Here is a 24,372-nt window from a genome sequence, read left to right as displayed (position 1 = left end):
CCAGCCAGTGTTCAGAACTATCTGCTTGCCTTAGCTCGATTCAAAACAGTAAGCTTGTAATGATGTTTTTAATTCCAGTGGTACTGGTGGATTTCTGCGGGAAACTTGAGCATGTCTTTGCGTCATTACGTCACATCTGTACACATAAAGGTGTCTCGGCTAGTAGGCTATATTGTGCGTGAGGATGTTGAAGATGGAGATTTATAGCCTTTTCTCACAGCACTTGATGTAGTTAAACTTATCAATTTGATGGCGGTTCCAGAAAGGTTCAAACGACAATCACCAGTGACAACTGGAGATTCACCCGTTGTAAAATGCAAAAGACTTCGGAGTGGCTACAGAAAAAAAGAGACTGCAACCGGGCCCATGCGAAAACAAGGATAAATATCGGAAGGGCTTTTGAAAGGTGGCGTGAACTCTGTGTTTTGAAGGGGTTCAAAACAAACGCAGAGGCGGCTTTTTTTCTGCTGGACAGGTAAAACATTTCAATGGTTCAATTATGTAACAGTAGCGCACTTGTTCGCTTAATTCATACAGTTACGGAGTACTGAACTACAGGTAGCCCTAATACACATTAAATGTAGTCACGCAATGCTGATGTTGTTAACATTAACAATTTGAGAACAAAGTATAATTTGCATGGTTTGACGGGATATGATATGCGATCGCTAGATTTAATCAGCGCGATTTACTGCAATGCTTTTTTCCCCTTAGTTGGTCAGAACAAAAGTGGATGTTACTTACTTGTTCATGACATTTTCTGGTAAAAATTCTTATGTTGGTCATACTTCCAAAAAGTAGAATCTGTGATTCCGAATGACAGGATCCACACCGGCACGGTGACTGACAGCCGCACATTCTCCTCAAAACATTGGATTCATCCGCGCTGTGCCGTGCCGAGGCACAACCCACGTAATGTTGATAATTCCGCAAATAATTGCAATTGCAGATTTCGAACAGAGATGGCGACAAAGAGGAAAAACTACGGACTAAGGATGGTTAACAGAGCAGTAAATCATGTAGTCATTGGTTTTCCGGGCTAATGGAAGTGATATTGATGCAACAGATGGCTTTCCTGAGACGTTCTGATCCTGTTTGTCTATTCCCTGTTATTCAAGATCATAATGACTGGGGTGTGGAGCTATTTGTGTTCCCATGCAGGAACAGCAAGGGTAATATGATTTAAATGGAGAAGTGATTCATGTGTTTGCTGGGATAATTTGTTCTTTGAATGCACACATTCACCACAAGCTGGCAAGCCTTTTATAAGCATCCTTCTTAATGACATCATTCAGTGACTTTTACCAGGACTAAACAAAGGTGGCCATACATGTCTATTTTTTTATTTTGCAATATTTTCATTATTATCATCAGTTTCCTGTTGTAAAACTTGGGATGGAGATGATGTGGTCACCAGAGACTACTGGTTTATGCTGGTCTGGCTGAGCTCATGCTTTGTGGGAATTGGATGTTTGTGTAAAACCAAAAACGGGGACAAAATGGCTGGATGAGTGGCAAGACTTTTGACTATGAGCTTCCAAAAAAATGAAGGGTGTTAAATTCATAGTACATTGGAGATGCAAGGGATGCATCTTTAATTGAATAGAGCTTGTACTTCCAGACTGTGATTGTACGGTCATTACATATACCTCCCCCTATAAGTCCAGCCTCTCTCGTTGCCTCGAATTGCTCCTAAGGCCATTTGTTTTAGAATCGTCCGTTGCTATGACAACTATCTCCCTCTGAGCTGTAGTCATGGACACAAAGGGTCCTTGATGATCCCCAAGGGATGACTCGGAATCAGGCCTGGACAAAGATATCCCGCACAGAATATTTACCTCTATAGTTGGAAAACAACCAGATTAGATGATGATGTTACAGATATTACACAACGCTGGGCAATAATATGAGTGCACATTCATTAAGAAGTGGATTCAGTCACGGTGTCAGATTTGCACAACAAATTGAAGAGCTGGATTGTAAGATGTTTTGCTAGTTCAATGCCGAATGTTTCTTTTTTTTTTAAAGCATATTATGATTTGTTTTTCATTGTCAGGCTATGCTGGTCAACAAACTCTGCTTTTTGTCATATTTTAAGCTGTGTATGAACTGACATCCAAATAGTATAACTTAGCAAAAGTTTGTTCCCTCTTCTAAATGTGGTTTCTTTTCAGAAGTTGGCACCAGTTTAGCATGAATTTGTGTGATAGACTTAATGGGCAGAAGCATCTGTAATCATACTGTTTCATGCAAAGTGATAACAGTGATATTACCCCACACATAATGTTTCATAAACATCATACAGCTTAAATAACCCTAGTCCTTCTGCTGGTTGACCAAGAAAGTTTTGCTATAGTTAAAATGGTAACATAACCTGTAGTTCGAACAGTAGAGGATGACGCTAGCAACACCAACACTGTAAATAATTATATGATCAATACGTTATGACAACATATGTTTTTCATTACTTTTACTCATCAAAATAAGTTAAGCAATTTTAGTTATACAAGATTATACAAGATGATAGTACTGAATTTAAGGCAGCTACTTTTTTACAGTAAGGTTATGGGTTTGATTTCTAGTTATTTTAAATTGTAATAATGTTTCACAATGTTTTTATTATATTTGGGTTATATAAATGCTGCATTGGTGGGCATAAGAGACTTTTTAAAAACATTAATACATCTTTCCAACCCCAAACTTTTGAACGGTAGTGTAAATGTCAATGTACGTTGGTCTTTTCAACAGGGAATATGCCAGTAGTGTCACTAAGGCTTAACAAAGTCATCTCTTTCAGTGTCAATGAATGCAATGACGAGAAAGGCACAAATTCTCACATCATGGCTCTTGACCATGCTTTACCTGCTCAATCTGACACCGCAACCAACTGCAGGCCGCCCGCCGCAGAAACGTCCCGATCCACCTTCAGCCTGGCTGGCCAGCTCTCCAGTGAGCCCAGACTTCACTCTCAATTTAAACAGATTAGCGTGAGTATGTTGACTTGAATTGTACTTAATGCCTCTCCCATATCACAGGTCTGAACGCCCGACGACCAAGCTCCCCCATGGTGGATGTAAAGCCGATTGAATTTTGGGCCATGGAACCCAGGAAGGAAGTGGTGCAGCCCCTGCGTAAGCCCCCGACACCACCAGATGACTACTTCCGCAAACTGGAGCCTCATCTGTACTCCCTGGACTCATGCAGTGATGATGTTGACTCTCTGACGGATGAAGAGATCCTGGCGCGGTACCATCTAGGCATGCTGCACTTCAGCACACAGTATGATCTTATCAATAACCACCTTAGCGTGCGAGTCATCGAGGCCCGGGATCTGCCCCCTCCGGTAACGTGCGACGGTGCTCGCCAAGACATGGCGCACTCAAACCCCTACGTGAAGATGAGCCTGCTCCCCGACCACAAGAACTCCAGGCAGACTGGGGTTAAACGGAAGACCCAGAACCCCGTGTTTGAAGAGCGCTTCACTTTTGAGATCCCCTTCCTGGAGGCCCAGAGACGCACCCTACTGCTCTCTTTGGTTGACTTTGACAAATTTTCACGCCACTGTGTCATCGGGAAAGTGTCTCTTCCTCTTAGTGAGGTTGACCTAGTGAAGGGAGGGCATTGGTGGAAGGCCCTGGTGCCCAGTTCTCAGGTAATACCACTTGTACCTTTTTTTTTTCTTTAATTTATTTTAGGTGTGCCGCTTGCACAATGACGAACATGATGAAGTGAGGTCACATAAAACTAAATTAAGTTATTTAGTAAAATGTGAAATCATTGCAGCCATATGCCAGAGTGCCCTGCCTCGAAAGAATGCACACCACCTATAAGATCTGTGTTTAGGATGTGTTAAACGAAAATTAACCTTGTATTTTGAGAGATTTAATATGTGACTCAAAAAGTTCAACTACCATTCAAATGTTTGTGGTCTGTAAGATTTTTTTTTATGCTTTTGAAAGAAATGCTCACCTAGGCTGCATTTATTTGATTAAAATACAGTTAAAGCATTAATATTGTGAAATATTATTACATTTTAAAATAACACTTTTCTATATATATACATTCTGAAGTCATTCTAATATGATGATTTGCTGCTCAAAAAACATTTCCTATTATTATCAATGTTGGAAACAGTTGTGCTGCTTAATATGTTTCATGAAACTGGTACATTTATTCAGGATTCTTTGATGAATACAAAATTAAATAGAAAAGCATTTATTTGAAATAGAAATATTTTGTAGCATTATAAAAGTCTTTACTGTCACTTTTGATCAAGTTAATGCATTCTTGCTGAATAAAAGCATTCAATTCTTTAAAAAGAAAAGTTTACAGACCCTAATATTTTGAATGGTTCTGTATGTATCTCTGTTCCAATTGATATTAACCTGAAGCATTTGTCAAGAAACTATCTAGTTAATAAACCAGCAACTTGTTATGTTACAAATGCTTTCATTTTAAAAATGACTCTGACTTTAAAGCTTTCATTTCAGTTTTGGCAGTAGTATAAGTACAGTGTTAATTTACTGACATCATGATCATGACACTGATTTCTTGAATGTGATGTTTCTTAGAATGAGGTTGAGCTTGGTGAGCTTCTTCTGTCCTTAAACTACCTGCCCAGTGCTGGCAGGTTAAATGTGGACATCATCCGAGCAAAGCAGCTGCTTCAGACTGACATGTGCCAAGGTTCAGGTAAATCTATTTCAGTGTGTTTTCCTCGTTCAAGTGAATAGTAATTTGTCAGTACAATAATGTTGTACTGACAAATTATTAGTTGGTGCAGTTCACTTACACGAGAGTTCTAACTAAAAAAGAACTGTAGAGAGTAATTGATAATTTACTTAAGATTTACTCTTGACTTAGTGTAGCTACTCAGAATTAAAGGAACCGTATGTAAGAAATGTATTTCAATTAATCATAAAATGGCCCTGATATGTCACTAGATTTTAAGAAATCATGTTCATTTCAAATACTTATATCACTGACAACAGTAGTACGGCCAGGATATTGTCATTTAAAAGTGAAGTTGCAGCCCTCAACTGATGTTGATGTTGTCATGTTGTGTTTTGGCCTGATGCCCCACCCTCCACCTATCTACTAATCACGAAGTCAGTAGTGTTTCGGCATCCGGGTTGCCAGCTCTGCTCTAGTTACCACAGCTACAGCTACAAACATGTCGGATAAAAAAATGTCTAACGTTATGAAACCTTAAAGACCTCATTATGAATCCGAAATACGTTGTGACAAAGTCCGAAATAAAACAAGGATTTTTATAGGAGATGCAAGTTTGACTAACAGCTACTGTTCTAACAATGTACTGTCACATACGAGCGTACATCTTTACGATTATATTTGGCTAATCGCCATTAGTAAATTTTTGCGATACATAATTTCTTTGCAAAACATCTCTCATGAAGCATAAACATAATTAACAGAAAAAAAAACTTACTGTGTAGGACTCGTCACTTGCCATTGGAAGCTCCTTGTAGCTCCTAAGTTCCTGCTGGATCCTGCAGCCTAACTGGCAACCTCGAGTCAGGGGGGAGGGGGAGGGGATACACCGCTCTACAGTAATTTGAAAGTGATTGCAGTACCAGTTTTGGTCACAATCTTACAATACGGTTCCTTTAATGACTCCTGGAGTACATTGTGGCATGAATAAATTAAGCAATTGCAAAAAAAAAAAAAAAAACTGTCAATGTTACAATTAATAAATCATAAATAAAATGTATTATATAAACCCAATTAAAAGTTGTATGATTCACAAGGTGTTAATGACATAGATGTTAGCAATACAGTTAGATCATTTCAACAGTTTGTTTGTTAATAGATCATAATTCTACATGAAAAGTAGACTAGTCAATAGACCATACAACTTAGGTCACCTTTTAAAAGCAACCTATTACTTCTCTTCCTTTGAAAGCACAAATAACTGTGATTTCTTGTTGCATCACTGCATCAATTGGAAGGGAATCAGTAACACAAATGACGTGCAGTGCACAACCAAATGGAATAGTAATTAGCATAATAGTGACTTCATACAAACCCATTTTAGGAAATCAACATCAATTTATGAAGACAACTTATGTGATGTTCTCTTAAACTTTGGAAAATGAGTGAATGCAACTAAGGAGAAAGATAGCTGCAGAAGTGGAAGAAATGAGTGAAAATTGTTTTAAGAATGACAAAGTCAAACCAATCAATTAATATTAATTGGGGTTTTCTGAGTAAGAAATTACTAGATTTTTACAATTAAGTTAATACATTAAGTAAAGTTGACTAAATAGTGTTAGTTAGAACAACTGTCAGATTTTACAGTGTGGTCTTGCTCCAATTTGGTATGTAATGTGCACTTTCATAATCCAATCTTTTCCTGATGTATAAAATCAAGTCTTGCCCTGGATCTTTTAGCACTGAAATATCTCAGAAATGTTACAGTACAAAAGTGAAATTTGTTTCAGATGGCAATTTACATAAACTTTAACAAAGTTACTTTTCTGTTATCAGATCCTTTTGTGAAGGTGCAGTTGGTGACAGGTCTTAAGTTGATGAAGACTAAGAAAACGTCCTGTATGAGAGGCACCATTGACCCCTGCTACAATGAGACCTTTAGCTTTCGTGTACCTCAAGAGGACCTGTGTGAAGTCAGTCTTGTGTTCACAGGTATTGTTTTGAACATAAACATGTACACAGGAATATGCAAACAGAAAAACATTCATACAGATCACTAAACAATGAAATATGTGAGAAATGTCTTTATGATGACCTTTCTTGACCTTTCTAGCAAACACAATTTTTAATTTACTTAATGGCTCAAGTGGTAGGAACATTTATCAAATTAATTTAATTGCCATGATTGTATGCATTATTTTTTATATATTTAAAAAATATATATAATATATTTTTTATATAAAAAAAGTAAGGATTTATTAAATGAAATGTATACTTTTATTCAGCGAGGACGCATTCAGTTGATCAAAAGTGACTGTGAAGACATTTATAATGTTACAAAAGATTTCTGTTTCAAATAAATGTTATTCTTTTAAACTTTCTATTCATCAAATAATCCTTAAAAATTGTATCCACAAAAATATTAAGCAGCACAACTGTGATAATAATCAGAAATGTTTCTTGAGCAGCAAATCATCATATGATTTCTGAAGGATCATGTGACACTGAAGACTGGAGTAATGATGTTGAAAATCAGGAGTTAGTTTAATTTGAAAATATATTAATATAGAAAACAGTTCTTTTAAATTGGAATAATATTTAAAGGCACACTGTGGAGAATTTGTGTTTTTGTCAAACAGCGACCCCTAGAGTCGCTGTGGAATACTTGCACTGTCGTAAATACTCCTCCACCCCCCTACCTCCCACCCTGTACACCGGTACCTGCGTAGGGCATGGAACAGGCACTGATAGACTCCGAAGACATGATTATTGCAATTTATCATAATAGTTTGCAAATTGTGCTTGTTTATTTACAACCTCTACGTTAGGCTTATTTATGTCCTGATATTTATGTGAGATATTGAAAACTGTTCTCATGATAATCACAGGAATCAACATCAACAGCGTCGTCTGATATCCCTCAGGACTACGTGATAAATACACCTCACAACACCTGAGTTCAGCTGGCAAACTAGTTCGTGAGGCAAGCTAGGCAATAAAACATAACGCAAAAAACACGTAAGAGAACGAGTGTTTGTTGTCTGTTAACAGCTCTGATAATCGAAAGCTAGCTAGACATATGTGGAAATTACTGGACTGGTCTAATTATCAGCAATGGATGAATGAACAGCATGTAAAAAAAATGACATACTACAAGCAAGCGCAACAAATACAACATAGAATGCAAACAAGTTTACAAATAATTTATTTATACAAATAAGAGATTTATTTACTGGCCACTTCATGTGTTTTCTCAGATCTGAATCTGATTTATCAAAACGATTCTATTTACACCTGGTCACATAAATGTGTTTTTGCGAAACGGATTTAAATCCAATCTTAAATTCTCACGCTATATGCAGATTTAATGGAGTGCACGTCACGAAAGCAACAGATATGAGCTGCATTTTATTGATCATCAGCTAAAATTTGAAAATCAAAGACCGCAATAAGAGAGAGCAGCAACAGCCCTGGTAAGATCATTTCATTTCTTTACTTTTAATGATGATGATGATTGTGTGTTAAGCATCTGCGACTTACTTTCACTTTGATTTGCGATAGTTTGCACGTTGGCTTGATGAATTGATGCTCAGCTTCTCATCTGCGGTGATGCGTGTTCCAGCGCGTCGTCATATCTGGCTATAACATATAGCCTATAACACGCTCTCACACGTTTTTTTTTTATTGTTTTTTTTTTTAGCATTTTTGGGAGGAGTACAATTTGCATATGTGGTTTCAACAACCAGATGCACACTTGTCCAGTTTCGTCTGGAATGCGTCACAGACCTCCTCCTGAAGTGGTTTGAGCGATCGGATTCAAATCCGTCTTGAATGCGTTTCGGAGGGCATTTACACCTGGTCTTTTCACGATCAGATAGCTATCCGATCTGAGAAAACGCATGAAGTGGCCAGGTCTAAACACAACAGCCCCATGACAAAAACATACGCACGAAAGCCGAAAACAAACGCTGGTTGGCATCTCACGTCCATAGACAGTATATAAACGCTCACGTCCGAATTTGAGGAAGTGGTGGGGGAAGTGACGTATGCCGTAAAGCAGTCGAATTTTGTAGTTCTTTTTGTGCTCTGGTTACTACCCGAACCCCGAAGTTACATAGTGCCAGTAAAAGCGATACAGACCCCGTCAGGCTCTGGCAGACGTGTCATTCAACCTATTGTAAGTCGATGTACCATCACAAGGGTCTTGGAAATATATTATGAAGGTTGAAAAGTTACACGGTGTGGCTTTAACAATGTTACTGATTTTACTGTATTTTTGATCAAATAAATGCAGCCTTGGTGAACATAAGAGACTTGTTTAAAAAAAAAACATTTAAAAAATCTTACAGACCACAAACTTTTGAACAGAAGTGTATTTTTGGTGTGATATATACACATACACACACACACACACACACACACACACACACACACACACATATATATATATATATATATATGTATGTGTGTGTGTGTGTGTGTATATACATATATATATATATATATATATGTATGTGTGTGTGTGTGTGTGTGTGTGTATATACATATATATATATATATATATATATATATATATATATATATATATATATATACACACATATATAATATATCTTTTTTTTTTATTCACACTAAATTAATGTATTAAAGTCAATGCCCTATTCATAACAGTTGAAGCTATCTAGCTGGATACCTAATACAATAAAGGTGAATAGCCACATGTAGGACATGCCAATTTTTAAACCTGGTGATATGTATGTTGCAATTCCTCACAAATTAGTGTAATCAAGCTTGTGACGAAGGGCTGCCCTGGCAAACCTCATTAAGGTTCGCTTAAATTCAAATAGGATTTATTCAATTACCAATGCTGCCAGTCAGAACCTGACCTGTACCTAGTTGTTCATGCTGAGATTTTATGCACTGGTACACACTGACATTTAATATTTGCACTCGTCACCCAGGTGCAGCCATGCACTGTGATTGCATAGGGCCGAGAGTGGCCTACGCTCATAACCTGCCGTTTGAGACAGTAGAGAGCAGCAAGCCCAGTCCAACGTTTAGTTTTCACTGACTTCCTCAGCTTTAATCTGCTGAGTCAACAGTGTTATTTAAATACAGGAATATCTCACTCTAGAGAGTGAGTGCAGCCTGTGCCCCATTTAGGCTGGTCAGCATGTGTCTCTCTCATGGTACCAGCCAGGGCCGTCTGCCCACCGCTTCTCTCTGATGTTTCTGACTACAAAGACTTGCAATCAAACACTGCCTGCAATCCCACCCCTGCTGGGCCTCTGTCTCTCACTCCTGGTCTGTTTGATGAGTCTCTCTCTTCTCTTCAGCTCGCTTTTTTTGTCAGTTCTTTTACTTTTATATCTTTGCATATCCCATTATCATTCTCTTTGTCTTTAACTGAAGGATCCCTCTGGCTGAGCAGGTAATAGGAGTTTAATGGTGGTGTTATGTCCATATGCTATCCATAAGCAGTGAGTGGAAACAGATCTTCTGGCTCTGTTCAACATGACTCCCATTAGGCAGCTATGCGCACTGGAAAGGGTCAAAACTGTGCCCATCATCATAGGTGTGAAGTGCTTTCGCTAGTGGTCTGAGATATTTGGATTGTTCTGTTTAGTACAAAATGTACACAGACTTTTTAATGCACAGAAACGTCATAAATGTACTTGCATGAGTGTACTAAGGTAACACAAGCAAAATGTAGTACAAACATCCAGTGTTTTAAAATAAATTAATCAGATAGGCCGTTTAGTTACTATTCTAATGATAGAAATATGTATTTATTTATTTGTTTGTTTGTTAATAATATGAATAATATTAACCTCTAAATTGTTGATTGTATATTATTATTTTTATTAAGATATAATACAAACATCAGTGTTTTAAAACAAAGTAATCGGATATTAGTTTAGTTACCATTCTAATAATACAATATTTATTTATTTATGCATTTGTTTTTGTTTGTTTGTTAATATTAATAATAATATGAATGATTGTATATTATTGTTGTTATAACTATTTTTATGAGGTTAATACAAACATCCAGTTTTTATAATAAAGTAATCAGATATCAGTTTAGTTGGGATTTTAATTATTAATAATAACAATAATACTAGCAATAATAATAATAACATAATTCATTTTCTTTATTCACATGCTTAATCAAAACGGTATGTTGTGCATTTTTCATAAAATTAAATGTAAAGAAATTTCAAGTTTTTTTTTTTACTTTGTTTTTACTTCAGCAATAGTCTGGCATGTGTCATCTTTATAAAAAGGTCAAACTTAACTCTGTTCTCCAAACCATTAAAGATTTATTTATTTTCAAAGCATTAAAGATTTATTACTTTTCAGGTCAATGCTCAAAAAGTGCATAAATGGATTATAACTACTGCATAAATATAATTTAGTATCATAAAATCCCCTAAAAATACAAAATATTAAGTAAAAAATATTATTGAACTAAAATATAATACAATCATTACGTTAAAATAAAATAAAAAATTAAAATAACATTTTTGACTGCCATGCGAACATTACCAGAGGGTTATTTAAAATAATAAAAGTGGGGTAAATGATAGTGATCATATTGGTTTACTGCTGTTATATGTTTTTTGAGCTGAAGATTTCCCATCTTTACTTTTCAAATATGCTTCCTTTGATACACAATTGTGACTTTGGATTAGGAGATATTCATGCATTATAAGAAAAAACTTGACTCAGCCTTAGTTTTTCCCATTCAGAGTTAACAGGAACGATCTGTACCTCATCACAACCCAGAGTATGAGAGCTCCCTCAGGACTGTTGAATGTGACACATGCTGATGATGTCAACAGCTCAACATAGCGAGTCCAGTGCATGCGTCTGCGCCAAACACTCACCACGCCTGTTCCTTTGCTTTAAACTGATGATGTCAGCCATCCAAACAGCTCAGTGTTTGTCTCCTAACTGACATATATTTTCCAGAGCATTAAGACATATGAATGTGGTTTAACAAACTCTTTTATCGAATAATAGGGTTATAAGAAAGATTAATATTGATGTGTTTTTTCAATTATTCCTGGTTAGAAATGATCAAATAAGTCACAAATAAAAATTCTGAAAAAAATCAAGTATTCACCCTCATGTTGTTCCAAACACATTTGTTTAGATACATTTTGGATAACTTGCTGATTGCTCATTTCCATACAATTAGAATTAATAGGGAGCTTTCAGATTCCAAAAAGGATGCAAAAGCACATAATAAAATTATCATAAAAATTGTCCATTCAACTTGTGCATTATATTCCAAATCTTCTTAAAGGAGTAGTTCACTTAAAATGAAAATTCTGTCATCATTTACTCACCCTCAAGTTGTTTCAAACCACTATGAATTTCTTTCTTCTGCTGAACACAAAAGAAGATATTTTGAAGAATGTTGGTAGCCAGAAAGTTGATGGACCACACTGACTTCCATAGTAGGAAAGAAATACTATGTAAGTCAGTGGGGTCCATCAACTCTTTGGTTACAGACATTCATCAAAATATCTTCTTTTGTGTTCAGCAGAAGAAAGAAATTCATACAGGTTTGAAACAACTTGAGGGTGAGTAAATGATGACAGAATTTTCATTTTAAGTGAACTACTCCTTTAAATACTGACTGAAATTGATTGATTTATTTTCACTGATAATCACCCCTTTTAATTGGCTGTTAACCATTGCAACCGGATCATTGAGTCTGGGAGATGAACTCAAGAAATGGATTCATGATCATTCAATCATTCATTCAGCAATTCACAATAGCTTTATGAACTGAATCAGCTGATTCATTGAAGATATTAGACTCACACGCTTGGGTTGGGAATATAGCGTAAGAGTCATGTGGACTACTTAATATTGTATTATGTTGTTTTTTTTGTTTTTTTTACATTTTGATATTTTTCAAAATTCACTATATTCACATTTTGTTCCACAAAAGAGTGTCAGCTAATCTAATTGAAGGTTCTTTAACTCTCCACTTTAAATAGGACTGTCTCCCACCTTGAATTCAAATAGTGATGAGGAGAAGGAGTAGTCAAAATAAATATTATGTTCGCTCCTGTAGGCTGTAATACGAACTTTAGCTGTATACTTGAGCCACACCAAGGTGAAGGCGTCCTTGGCGTTCAGTTGGATAAAGCTCTCCTCAAGAGCTGCTGATGTTGCTTGGTGACGGCGTTTCACCAGCTCTGGTCTGCAGCTGGAGTCGTGATGCTGTGAGATCCTTGTCTGAAGTGCGGCTGCATCCTTGACTGCCACCTCTGGGCTTTGTGACAATATTATTTGTGTTTCCTGCTATTTTCCCAGCACTCTGATGCCAGTTACAGGAAAGAGGGGGAAATCAGCGGGGGAAAAAAGTCTTCAATCTTGTTTATGAGCAACGTGATGAAATTAACAGTGTCTCATACTCTGACCCGACTCCATTAACAAAATTGGATTGAGGCGGAGAAAAAGAGATTGATGGAAAAGCTGAATAATAAGCTAAATAAATGAGGATACATTCGTGTTATTTTAGTATCATTGATACTGTATGTAATTATAGTTTTTATTCATATTTTGACTTATATTTTCTGTTTTCATTCTAATTTAAGTTAAAGTTTTTGTCATTTTGTTGTTTTTTGATATGTTTGTTTTTATTAAAGGTCCCATTGCATGAAAATTTCACTTTATGAGGTTTTTTAACCTTAATATGAGTTTCCCTAGCCTTCCTATGGTCCCCCAGTGGCTAGACATTTTGATAGGTGTAAACCAAGCCCTGGGTATTTTTTGAGAAAATGAAAGCTCAGACGGGCGAATCTAGAAATCTTCCCTTTATGTCGTCATAAGGGGAAAGGTCACCTCCCCTTTCTCTTCTTTGCCCGCAAAGAGAATTTGGCCCGCCCATGAGAAAATGAGCTGCGCGGGCGCGATATTGGTTTTTCCTCGAGAGACATCATGGCTTGCGAACGAGCGAAGCATGGCAGCTGCTCAGTGTTTGGATGTACAAATGAACACAAAAGTATTTTTTTTAGTTCCTTCATCCGAGCCTCTGAAGAACCAGTGGGTTATGTGAATGTCTGATGTGTAATTGTTCAAGTTCAGACAGATAATCTTTCTCTCAAAGTCGTTCAATACTGTTTATGCATCAGTAAATCAAGTCAGTGACTAAACGATCAACTTCACGTCGTTTCTCTTGGTAGGATGAAAATAATCAAGATTATTAAGATTATTATTATTATTATGATTAATATATATACAGAAAACGATCAAAGAACAATCCCTTTCCAATTGCCCAAGCTGTCAATCACACAGCACCAGTTTATCTGGACACTTGCCAAAACTCGTTATGAAATCAATGACGCTGTTACGCTGCACAACGAAGCTCTTACTGTACTTACCTCATGTTTGCATTGGTGAAATCATTAGTGAGAGTGCAGAAACTGCGTTGCAATGATAAGATCGTTATTCACGCGATCAACAGGCTGTCATCTGCTCAATGCTCATCACTGCAACCTTTTATGTGATGGGAATAGATCTAAATACTTAAAAAACTTCTCACGATGCGTTAATCCCGATATCTGTAATAGTAAAAACGTGTAATAGCTGTAATAGTAAAAGTTTTCGAGAGAGTTCCACATGTAATGCTAGCTATTTCATATGCAAGCATGTCAGCCAATCACAGCAGTGGGCGTTTACACTGAAGTCTCACACAGACACGCCCCTTCAAACAGAGCGTTCAAAATCAGAGGCTAAAATCAGGCTAGGAAAAATGCCTTTTATTTCTAAATTATAACAACTTTTGATCTAAAAAACATACTAACATTATAAGGGCACCCCAGGAAACATTCTAAAATAATAAAATAATCCATGCAATGGGACCTTTAAGTTCTAGTTTATTTAAAGTTATTTTAGTACTTCAACTTAAACTAAATGAAAATGAGAAATGTTGCCTCTGCATCTATAGCTGAAATAAAATAAGTTTATGGGTTTTTTTACATTTTATTTTATTTCAGTTGTTTTTTGTTTAGTTTTTTTCAAATAATGAAAATGTTTTTAATGGTAAAAACCCTGATATGTGTGTATAAAACAATGGATAGAGGGGGAAAATCTTAAAGGGATAGTTCAAAACTCACAATTCTGTCATCATTTACTTACTCTCATGTTGTTCCAAACCTGTATGAGTTTCTTTGTTCTGTTGAACACAAAAGAAGATATTTTGAAGAACGTTGGTAACCTGACAGTTGACGGCACCCATTTACTTCCATAGCGGGGAAAAAAAATACTATGGAAGTCGTTGGCTACAGTCAACTGTCTGTCTTGAGGGTGAGTAAATGATGACAGAATTTTAGTTTTTGGGTGAACTATCCCTTTAATTCATTCGCAGTACAGAAACTCCAAGCATCCATTATCACTAATAAGGTGTTAGTCTGATTATTTCTAAATGTAACATTGATTTGATGTCTTTTCCTTCTTTTCCTTTAGTTTACGGGCACAACATGAAGAGCAGCAACGATTTTGTCGGTCGCATCGTGATTGGCCAGTTCTCCACCGGCCCGCAGGAAACCACGCACTGGCGTCGGCTCATGAGCTCCCAGCGCACCCCGGTGGAACAGTGGCACAGCCTGCGCTCCCGTGCCGAGTGTGACCGCGTCTCTCCCGCTTCTCTCGAGGTCACATAATACTAACACAGGAGAGTCAGTGATCTATGGAAAAGAACTTTGACTTAAAACGCAAACATCTGGGAGCATCTTGAGGTTTCAGTGTGTCATTTGTAAGGGTTTGAATCTATTCTCTATAGAATGGGGGGCTTTATCTCGGTGTTATTTGTGTTCACTCTCCCTTATCATTAATATTATGGGGAGACGTAGATTGTTGAAGAGACCTCAGAGATCGTAAAAAAAGACCTCGGAGAGTTTTTCCATTTAAGATGAAGAGCAGAAGCCTGCTGTCCATGTTTTCTTTTTATCACATTGATACTATCTTACACGGGAGCTGAATAATCTCATCATCATCTGATCCTCAGCTGCATTCAGGCTGTGAGGCTCAGGCAGTTTGGACCACATCAAACCACTGGTGTGGTCTGCAGTGTCTTAATCATATTGTTTCTTTTCTTCAGACTTCAATATGATTGCAGTTTTTGAGGTAGTTGTAAATCTGTGACAGCACAGATGGAATTTTTTTATTTCCCGGTTTGACTGTTTCAAATCTGATTTTACACCAAAGCTTGTTTTGTGACTCGTATCACTGTCCTCCATGCACATTTTGACCTTTGATTGTGTGTGTAAGTGTTTGTGAGTGTATGTTTGGTAAATGTTTGCACTTATGGCAGCTGAAATTTACAGAAACCTTAAGAGGCCATGCATTATTTTATTGTATTTATTTAATTGTTTTTGTCTTGTTTTTTCTTAATCTTAACTTAATTTTTTTTGTGATATGAATATATCAAAGGTTTTTTTTTTTCTTGTGATCTTTACTTTTGGTTTTCTGTGTGTTGCTCACTATTTCTCATGTTGTCTCTTAAACAATGATATATCCATACACTTCCTTTCAAAGTTTTTTCTTAAAAAAAAAAAAAAAAAGATTTTTTTAAAAATAAATTAATACGTTTATTCTGCAAGGATGCATTAAAATCATCGAAAGGCATTTATCTGTTTTCAGCATATAAGAAATGTTTATTGAGCATCATATTAGAATGATTTCTGAAGGATCATGTGACACTGAAAACGAGAGTAATTATGCTGAAAATTCAGCTTTTACATCACAGGGATAAAATTAAAAAATGTAAAATATATTCAAATAAAAAAGTCACTGTTTACTAGTATTTTCTGATCAAATAAATGCAGCCTTTGTGAGCATACGATACTATAAAAATATAAAAAATTCTTACCGACCCCCAACTTTTGAGAAAACAACTTTTATTTTGTTATTTCGAGATCACAAGAAAATTAAGTCAAAAGACTCCCAACAAAAGAGAGAAGTAATCATTTATGGCCTCTCAGGGCTTCCGTAGAGGTCTGTATCACTGTGTAAATGCATTAGTGTTAGTGTCTGCACAACCGTGAACATGTCTTCACAGCTTGGGCAATATAATGCCATGCCAAGAAGGTGCAGATACATGCATTTCTCTTCGCTCTATTACCTTCACTCCTAGTCCAACGCTTTTGCCAAGTTCAGTTCATATACTGTATATTATCGACATGTTGGAGCTGTATTTTGTCTTTTTCTCAGTCAGTCTATGAAGTTCATAAGCATAAACAAGATATGATTGGGAAAACAATGTTATCACAGAATCAAAGTGCAATCAGAAACTTAACTGTATCTTTCGTCGTAATCTTGTGTGTGACCTGTGCGAGATAAGTGCTTGTTTCAGGTCAAGAGTCAGTTGTATGTTTCCACCAATGTCAATGTTAGTGTAGATGACAGTACAAATGATTAGAGTGGTAATAATAACATAATAATAATAATAATGAAGCTGTGCCAGTGAAGATGTTTATATTTATTTAGATAAAAACTGATATAATGATAGATATATTTATCTCTAAAAACATATCTGTATATATTTATAACTTACAGAGAATTGAACAAAAGCATGTCACAATAGATGAAAAAAGAAATGGATAGAATATAGATAAATCATGATAAATGAAAAGGTTATTGAAATGACTTCACTGACAAAGAAAGTCTTCATTATATTTTAAACAAAACAAAAAAAGGTTTAGTCCACTGTCTCCTTGTCTCATGAACCCTCTGAGAGTGTGTTACGCTGATGCTGTCCATGTAATGGTTTATTAAGTGTGAGAAGAAATCAGCAGAATCCCTTTAAAGGTCTCTTTCATGGAGATTGTAATGTGTGAATCCTTCAGAGAGATGTATTAAGTGTGGAAAGTGTATTTTGGTTGTTCCACAAAGCATTAAAGTGATGTTTGTTACTGGGCTTCTACCTTGTTTCAGTATGTTTTGTAATATTTATAGTTTTTTTATTGAATCTTCTTATACTTGTAGTCCTATTTCATATACCTGCACTATGGTGCAGATTGGACATCGGTAACATCATTGGAAGTTTTTTTTATTTTTTTTATGTGTGAACCCTTTGTTATTCATTTGAATAATTTGTTTAAACCATAATACTTTGCAATTGCAGTGATGACACTGACAATACACTAATTAAACCACAAAAAAATGATTCAGGCTTGTTTGTGTAAAAATGTTCCCTCTGCAGGGAGATAATTACTGTCGAGGGCTAGAAGAGGGTCACTTAATTACTGGTCTTCAACAACAAGGTAACAGCTTAACCCCACTGTGCACATGAGTCCTGGGTCTGTGTCAGGCACAAAATGATGAAAAATACCATGATTACAGATGAAATCATATCAACAAACTTGAATATTGCTCTTGACATACATTTTAGGATATGTCATGGTCTATTACAAAGCAGCAATTAAAGGCCCCAGCTGAGATTTCACTTGACAACTTTAAAATGTGTCTCTGCTGTATCTTCACAAATAGATTTATGTTCACATTGAACCATGTTGAAAGAAGAATACTTTATTTCCCAGGATTTACCCCAATTTCAGTATTACTTTTCTATCTGTGGTGTGGTGAACTGATTCTATGGCAGAGTTAAAATTTGTTTTGATGGCTTTCAGTCACACAGAATGTACGGAGCCCCTAAACGGACATGGTGATTTTAAAAAAAGAGAGAGATTGTATGGTAATGCTTTTGCGTTCTTTCGAAAATGTTTTTTGTTCCCCAAGGAACTTATGCAAAAGCATTGACAAGTAATTTTTCCTCCCATCTCATATATCACCATAGCCTTTAGGGGCTTTGTACAGAATGTGTTTTTGCGTTTAAAATCACGAGACTCATGACAATGGAGATGCATTTTTTAGATGTAGTACAACTTATTTTAACTTCAGCGCCGCAGTTTTAGAACTCACTTTTAGTGACACGTGCAAGACACTGCAAAAGACGCCAGTGATGTCCATTTTGGACAATGATGTCCCCCAAAAATTAGTGAAAAGTATTTATTTCATCACCAAACTCCTCTATTGTGTGACTGTTGAATTTCTTTGAATTGTAATGTAGTAAAACCTCTATTTCATTCTAATTCAAATTTAAAATTGAAATCAGCTCATGACTCAAAAAGTGAAACTACAAATCAGCTCATTTGAAAATTCAGAATTTTGCTCATCTCTGTCTGTGGCAAACATCTAGGTGCACAAGGTTGTTTTACCAACAGCTGTGTGGACAAGAACAGGGATTTTTTGGTCACTAATTGGAGAGAAAAGCAGAAAAGGTCAACAGCCTGGCTGAGGTTAAGCTCTTTCTGTCGTTTGAAGCTTTGCAAGTCAACAGAGACTCAAATCCCTTCTCTTTCAGAATCTCACCTTCTAGGTCAGTGATAGATAAATGTGCACGGCTGGACATTATGGCAGCATTTATGGATGCCAGATCCAGACTCAGGGGTCATTAAATGGACACACGTTAAAAATAAGACCATCCTCTTACAAAAATAACAGAAGTTTGGGGGTTCAGCAAATATATATATATTTTAAAAGTCCACCAAATATTAACAGCCAGATGATTAAGGGTGGGGACCTCAGTTTTCCTTGTGAACTAAGTGTTCAGTCTATAACAACAATACTGCAGCTTACTATCTCTGTGGAGACCAGTACTAGCTAATTCCCAACAACATCACCAAGTCAATATCAACATATAAGCAACAGCTCCTCTGGTGAGAAAAGAAAAGGTTCATTTCCATAAGTGTTGAACTGAGGAATGTGTACGTCATGAGTCATGGCCCCAGAGGAACGAGAAAACAGCAACAGTGATGGAGGGACGATGGGGGCAGGGAACTGGAGGGAAGGGGAGAGAAACGCGTGTGAAGTGCCTATAACAGGCTGAGAGACCATCATCACTGCAGGGATGCAGACGAGCTGACATCTTGGTGCCACACTGTGATCGAGGGATGTTGGGGTGTCAGTGTTGATGATGAATGATGATAAAGAACTGGATAACAATCTTAGATCTGAGCTTAGCTTTCCAGTGTAGGAATCTTACAGACGAATGGAAAGGCCTTATCACAGTTGTTGTCATTCCAAGACCTCAGAGCTGCAAAAGATGGAAAGATGCAAACAGTTTCTCCATTTTGTAATGCATTTTAATGTTACATAATTAGTGGGGCTGTCAATCAACTTATGAAAATGAAAAAAAAACATTACAACATATGCTGATTCAACAAACTAATATTTTTGTAAATATACTCTACTGTTCAAATTGTTATGGTCAGTTAATATTTTTCTATTCATCAAAGAATCCTGGAAATCACGGTTTCCACAAAAAGAAAAAAAGAAAAACAGCAAATCAGCATATTATAATGATTTCTGAAGGATCAAGATGCTGATGCTGAAAATATAACTTTGCCAAAATTACATTTCGAAATATATTAAAATAGAACACAGTTATTTAAGTTGTAATAATAATTCACAATGTTATGTCAAATAAATGCAGCCTTGAGAAGCAAAAGAGAAAACTTAATGGCCACAAACTTTTGAATGGTATTAGTAGGTTACAATTTGTCGTTGTTGTTTTTTATCATGTACTAAATGAACTAAATGATTCACTGTTGTATAAAAAATTGCCATAACAATTAGTGCTTCAGTCCATTGCAACACTCACCACTGTTTTGTCTGTACCAGATCTCCACACAGTCCTCCTCCTCAGGGATGCGATGGATGCCATCATCTGGCTGATTTCCATCCCAGTAATTGTATTCATATGGTGACCCATCTGTCCATTCCATAGTGCCCTCCTACCAACAAACCTTGATTAACAACGCTATCACGTGCTTGTTCCTTGCCCTTTGACCCTGAACCGATAATTGAAGTCATCATGCCAGGCATGAGTTCACAGATTAGGAGCTTTGCATCATTTGATCCAGGATCTCTGAGAACCTTTGCTTTACCAATCAGAGGGCTTGTTACATCATCCATAAACTATCTACCTCAACTTGGTGTTAGACCAAAATTTTGGTTCACCAGTGTCTGGAAATGATTAAACGTCACTCAAAGAAACTATATTTTCTGAAAATGAGATTATTAGTGACAGACTGGGCTTGCCTTTTACAACACATATGTAAGTCATGTAGCTGTTAGTGTTTTTCATGCGTAAGAACTGCTTCACATTGCAAATATAACATCAATTAAACGTTCATAAAATGCACTGTGTGGGAATGTTTTGTGTTGCACTTGTTACCATGTTTACCTGTCTTCTGTCGTGAAGGCCAATCCAAATATCTGTTGGAATTCCTGGTACACGGCTGTTCACAAGATCATAGACAAACACATTTTCTTCCCAGCTATGAAAAAAGTTATTAGAAAGTCAGATTTTCCAGCAAAAATCCTGTGCTCTAAAACAAATCATGGCATCTCAGCACTCAGTCGGTAAGGAATCATACCTGTGGATGGAGGTGAGTTTGGCTGATTTGTGTCCGTTTGAGAATTCAGCGCAGTACAGATCTGCCTCGGCCCATGTGCGGTTCAAGGGGAAGAAGCGGTAACAGTAACCCTCAAATTCAGTCCAGAAGAGCGGACATGTCACAGGCTGTAATTGCAAGTCTGACAGTTGCAGGGGCAGTGCTAGAGGAAATGGTAATGACATTAAATCATTTTGCAGTGTTTATGTAAGGGATAATGTAGAGCGAGGCGGTTGTTATAGCGAATACAACCCCGACAGGCTGATCAGGTCTTGAATCAGCCTGAAGGGGTTGTATTCGCTATAACAACCGCCTCGCTCTACATTATCCCGCTTATTACATGGCTACCCACCAAATAAATCAATAATTTGACACAAAATATTGGTTTAAAAAGGAGTTTATTGATTTAAAAACGATTGTATTGCTTCCGCTAAAGAAAATAGTCCGTTCCGTCTCTACGGTTAGAATCCTGCGTCCATAGCAACGCTCTGTTTTTCATGGCAACGGTGTGTTATACTTCGCAGCGTCTGTTATCAAGAAATAACACACCGCATTCTACATTAGAATTCAACCAAGCCATGTAATAATTAGATTTAAATCAGCAGTTCGGTGCATGAACGTTTAATAGGTCATACACTTGAAAACACCGTTACGTTATTTGAAACATCATCTGGAAAGTATCTAACCGATTACAAAATATATTGTCATTGTTTTCTTTTCTCAGCAACAGCCTGCATTCAATTTAGTTTGAGCTGTGCAAGAGTTGAAGAAAGTCTGTCATGCAACAAAAACTAATAGGTTACACTTTCCTTGAAAATGTTGATTATTACACTATTTAAATATTACATTACAATGATTTAAGTCAGCTTAATGTCAGAAAAAGCTTCCTAAATAAATAATTGATCAATTAATTCCAATGTTAATACGGAAAGCACTTTATAATAAGGTCCTATTAGTTAATGCATTAACTAACATTAACTAACAATGAGTGATACATTTGATACAGCATGGACTAATCTTTGTTAATGTTAGTTAATAGAAATACAACTGTCATTTAACAATTGTTAATGTTATACAACGTTGTTAACATGTTGTTAACTGTTCATGTATAGCTCAGGTCCATCAAATAATTGTAACAATTAAAACATTTGATTTTAATAATCTAGTAAATGTTGAAATTAACATTAACTAAGATTAATAAATGCTTTCAAAGTATTTTTCTACCTTATTGTAAAGTGTTAACTGCATTACTTAATATTGTGGCAATATTTTGCACGAAAACTTTTCTTGCCTATACTATGAGTCATACTTAACCTTTAAAGATGCTTTCACTGTTAGTCCAAGCTCTTGTAAATCAATAAAACATTTCAAGCATAGATTTTACTGTATACTGTATACTGTTCATTCAATGGAACAACTGACTGCAAAATAGAGGTGAAAACTGTACATTACAAACAGATGCATCTATAACTTGGCAAACAGCTCTGGTTTAACTTGAGACTGTCTATTCCCTATTTAAAGAAACAAATTAAAGCATATTATCTGTGTCTGCATTGTACCCTTGTCTTTGGTTCTGGTGGCACTCACCTTGTGTGATCTTGATGTTAGTTGAAGGCAGAGCCCACGATGGGAAGCCGGTGAACAGTAGGACTAAACTCAATTCCCAACAGAGCATGTTTAGTGCAAGAGAGATGAGACGTGAGTGTGTGTGTGTGTGTGTGTGTTTGTGAGCATGTGTGCTGCAGAACTATGTGGAGTTTTGGGGAGATTAGAGGGTGTGTGAGCCTTTCTCAGCCCCTGCCTTTTTTTTTTTTTGGACTCTTCCTACTTGGTCAAGTCCAGAACACTGACATCAGACTGTGTAAAGAGAGGAAGAGAGAAGCCTAAGATTTATATTTTGGGTCCTCATTAACCTATTGTAATTCTCCCTTGGCTTTCAAATGTTTGGGATCAGCAATTTGTTTTTAGAGAAATATTTACATGTATTCAGCAAGGGCATTAAAGATATTTATAATGTTACAAATATTTCAAATAAATTCCTCAAAATTTCTGGAAAGAAAAAAATTTATCACGGATTCCACAAACATTTTAAGCAGCACAACTGATTTCAACATTGATAATAATAATAATAATAAATATTTATTGAGCAGTTCATCAGCATATTAGAATGATTTCTAACAGTACTCTAAATTATTTTCACATAAAGAGATATCAATATTTGTGATTTGTCTTTTGTATGTAAATAAATACATATAAACAAATGCAAGCTTTTTTATTGTTTGAAATTGTTGATTTGGTTCAGATTTAATTTAATTAAATTTCATTTAATTGTATATTTTCATTTATTATTCAATATTAATCAATATTATTAATCAATAACAATCAATATTATTTTTATTGGTGAAATTCTGTCAATATAATGTCTGTTAAAGGATTATGAATTGCTCTGAACTTATTCATTTTAAAGTTTTACACCGTTTTACTTAACCAGATCATAACCTGCATCTAATTAGCACTGTTGCAGAAACATTAAACACAAATTCAATCCGCAAACGCCATTATGGCATGAATGGGAGAAGATGATGCAAGAGTGTCCACACAGCAACCTCCTGGAGTGAGTAAAGATTAATGATGCTTCAGAAAATGTTTGGCCTTAGAATAAAGCCAGAAAATATCCAACGGCTGGTTAACCTTCAAATCCATGGAAACATTTTACACTGTAATAATTTGTTGAAAGTATCATGATGTCCAGCTTGTCTGCAGAGTTATTGAACACCCACTTCACACTACTTGCTTAGTTCCATTAGTGTCCTCTGACACCGTCTTGCGGTTGATGGCATGTCTGCTTTATCTCAGGGCCTACAGAGCACATGCTATTAAAGGCCCAGATTTTGTCTTATCTTTGTGAGGGCTGCCAACTATAATAGCTTAGGGCAGAAGCATGGAGATATGACTCATTCTTATACTGAAGAAGACCTCCGTTTAAGACTTTCAGATGGGATTGCTGCTAAATATGGTCTCTAAATGATTGGTGGTGGAGCTTTCAGCATCATACATGTACACCTTCACTGTAAATACTGGCAATACATTGATCAGGGTTCTTCATAATCACACTAAATTCATTCCCTGGATCACCAAGCATTCGACCAAGCCAACAATGAGAAAGTAGTTCAGACATTTCCATCATTGGGCGTACCCATGATCTGCTTGAGGAAGATGA

The 24,372-nt window shown here is 36.3% G+C and overlaps 2 protein-coding genes across 3 annotated transcripts in view; one reads left to right on the top strand and one right to left on the bottom strand.

Annotated features, from left to right (window-relative positions):
- The window catches only part of syt17 (synaptotagmin XVII), a 33,045-nt gene extending 15,430 nt beyond the window's left edge, over positions 1-17,615 (top strand). For both annotated transcript variants that reach the window (XM_084089267.1, XM_084089268.1), the window contains 5 exons: positions 2,798-2,949; positions 3,036-3,652; positions 4,572-4,692; positions 6,508-6,663; positions 15,160-17,615. In XM_084089267.1, the coding sequence (XP_083945393.1) occupies positions 2,798-2,949; positions 3,036-3,652; positions 4,572-4,692; positions 6,508-6,663; positions 15,160-15,356 (1,243 nt within the window). In that variant the 3' untranslated portion in view covers positions 15,357-17,615. The remainder of the gene's footprint in view (positions 1-2,797; positions 2,950-3,035; positions 3,653-4,571; positions 4,693-6,507; positions 6,664-15,159) is intronic.
- clec19a (C-type lectin domain containing 19A) lies at positions 17,161-23,119 on the bottom strand. The gene is made up of 5 exons (XM_084089289.1): positions 22,740-23,119; positions 21,135-21,315; positions 20,942-21,035; positions 20,357-20,489; positions 17,161-19,789 (listed from the first exon to the last, which is right to left on the bottom strand). The coding sequence occupies exons 1-5, from the start codon at positions 22,825-22,827 to the stop codon at positions 19,713-19,715; spliced, it is 573 nt and encodes a 190-aa protein (XP_083945415.1). The 5' UTR covers positions 22,828-23,119; the 3' UTR covers positions 17,161-19,712.
- Positions 23,120-24,372: the final 1,253 nt, after the last annotated feature.

Source organism: Abramis brama (genome assembly GCF_963993115.1).
Source record: "Abramis brama genome assembly, chromosome: 1".
Classification (NCBI taxonomy): domain Eukaryota; kingdom Metazoa; phylum Chordata; class Actinopteri; order Cypriniformes; family Leuciscidae; genus Abramis; species Abramis brama.
Note: the sequence above shows the minus strand (reverse complement) of the source record. Positions and strands in the feature narration are given on the sequence as shown.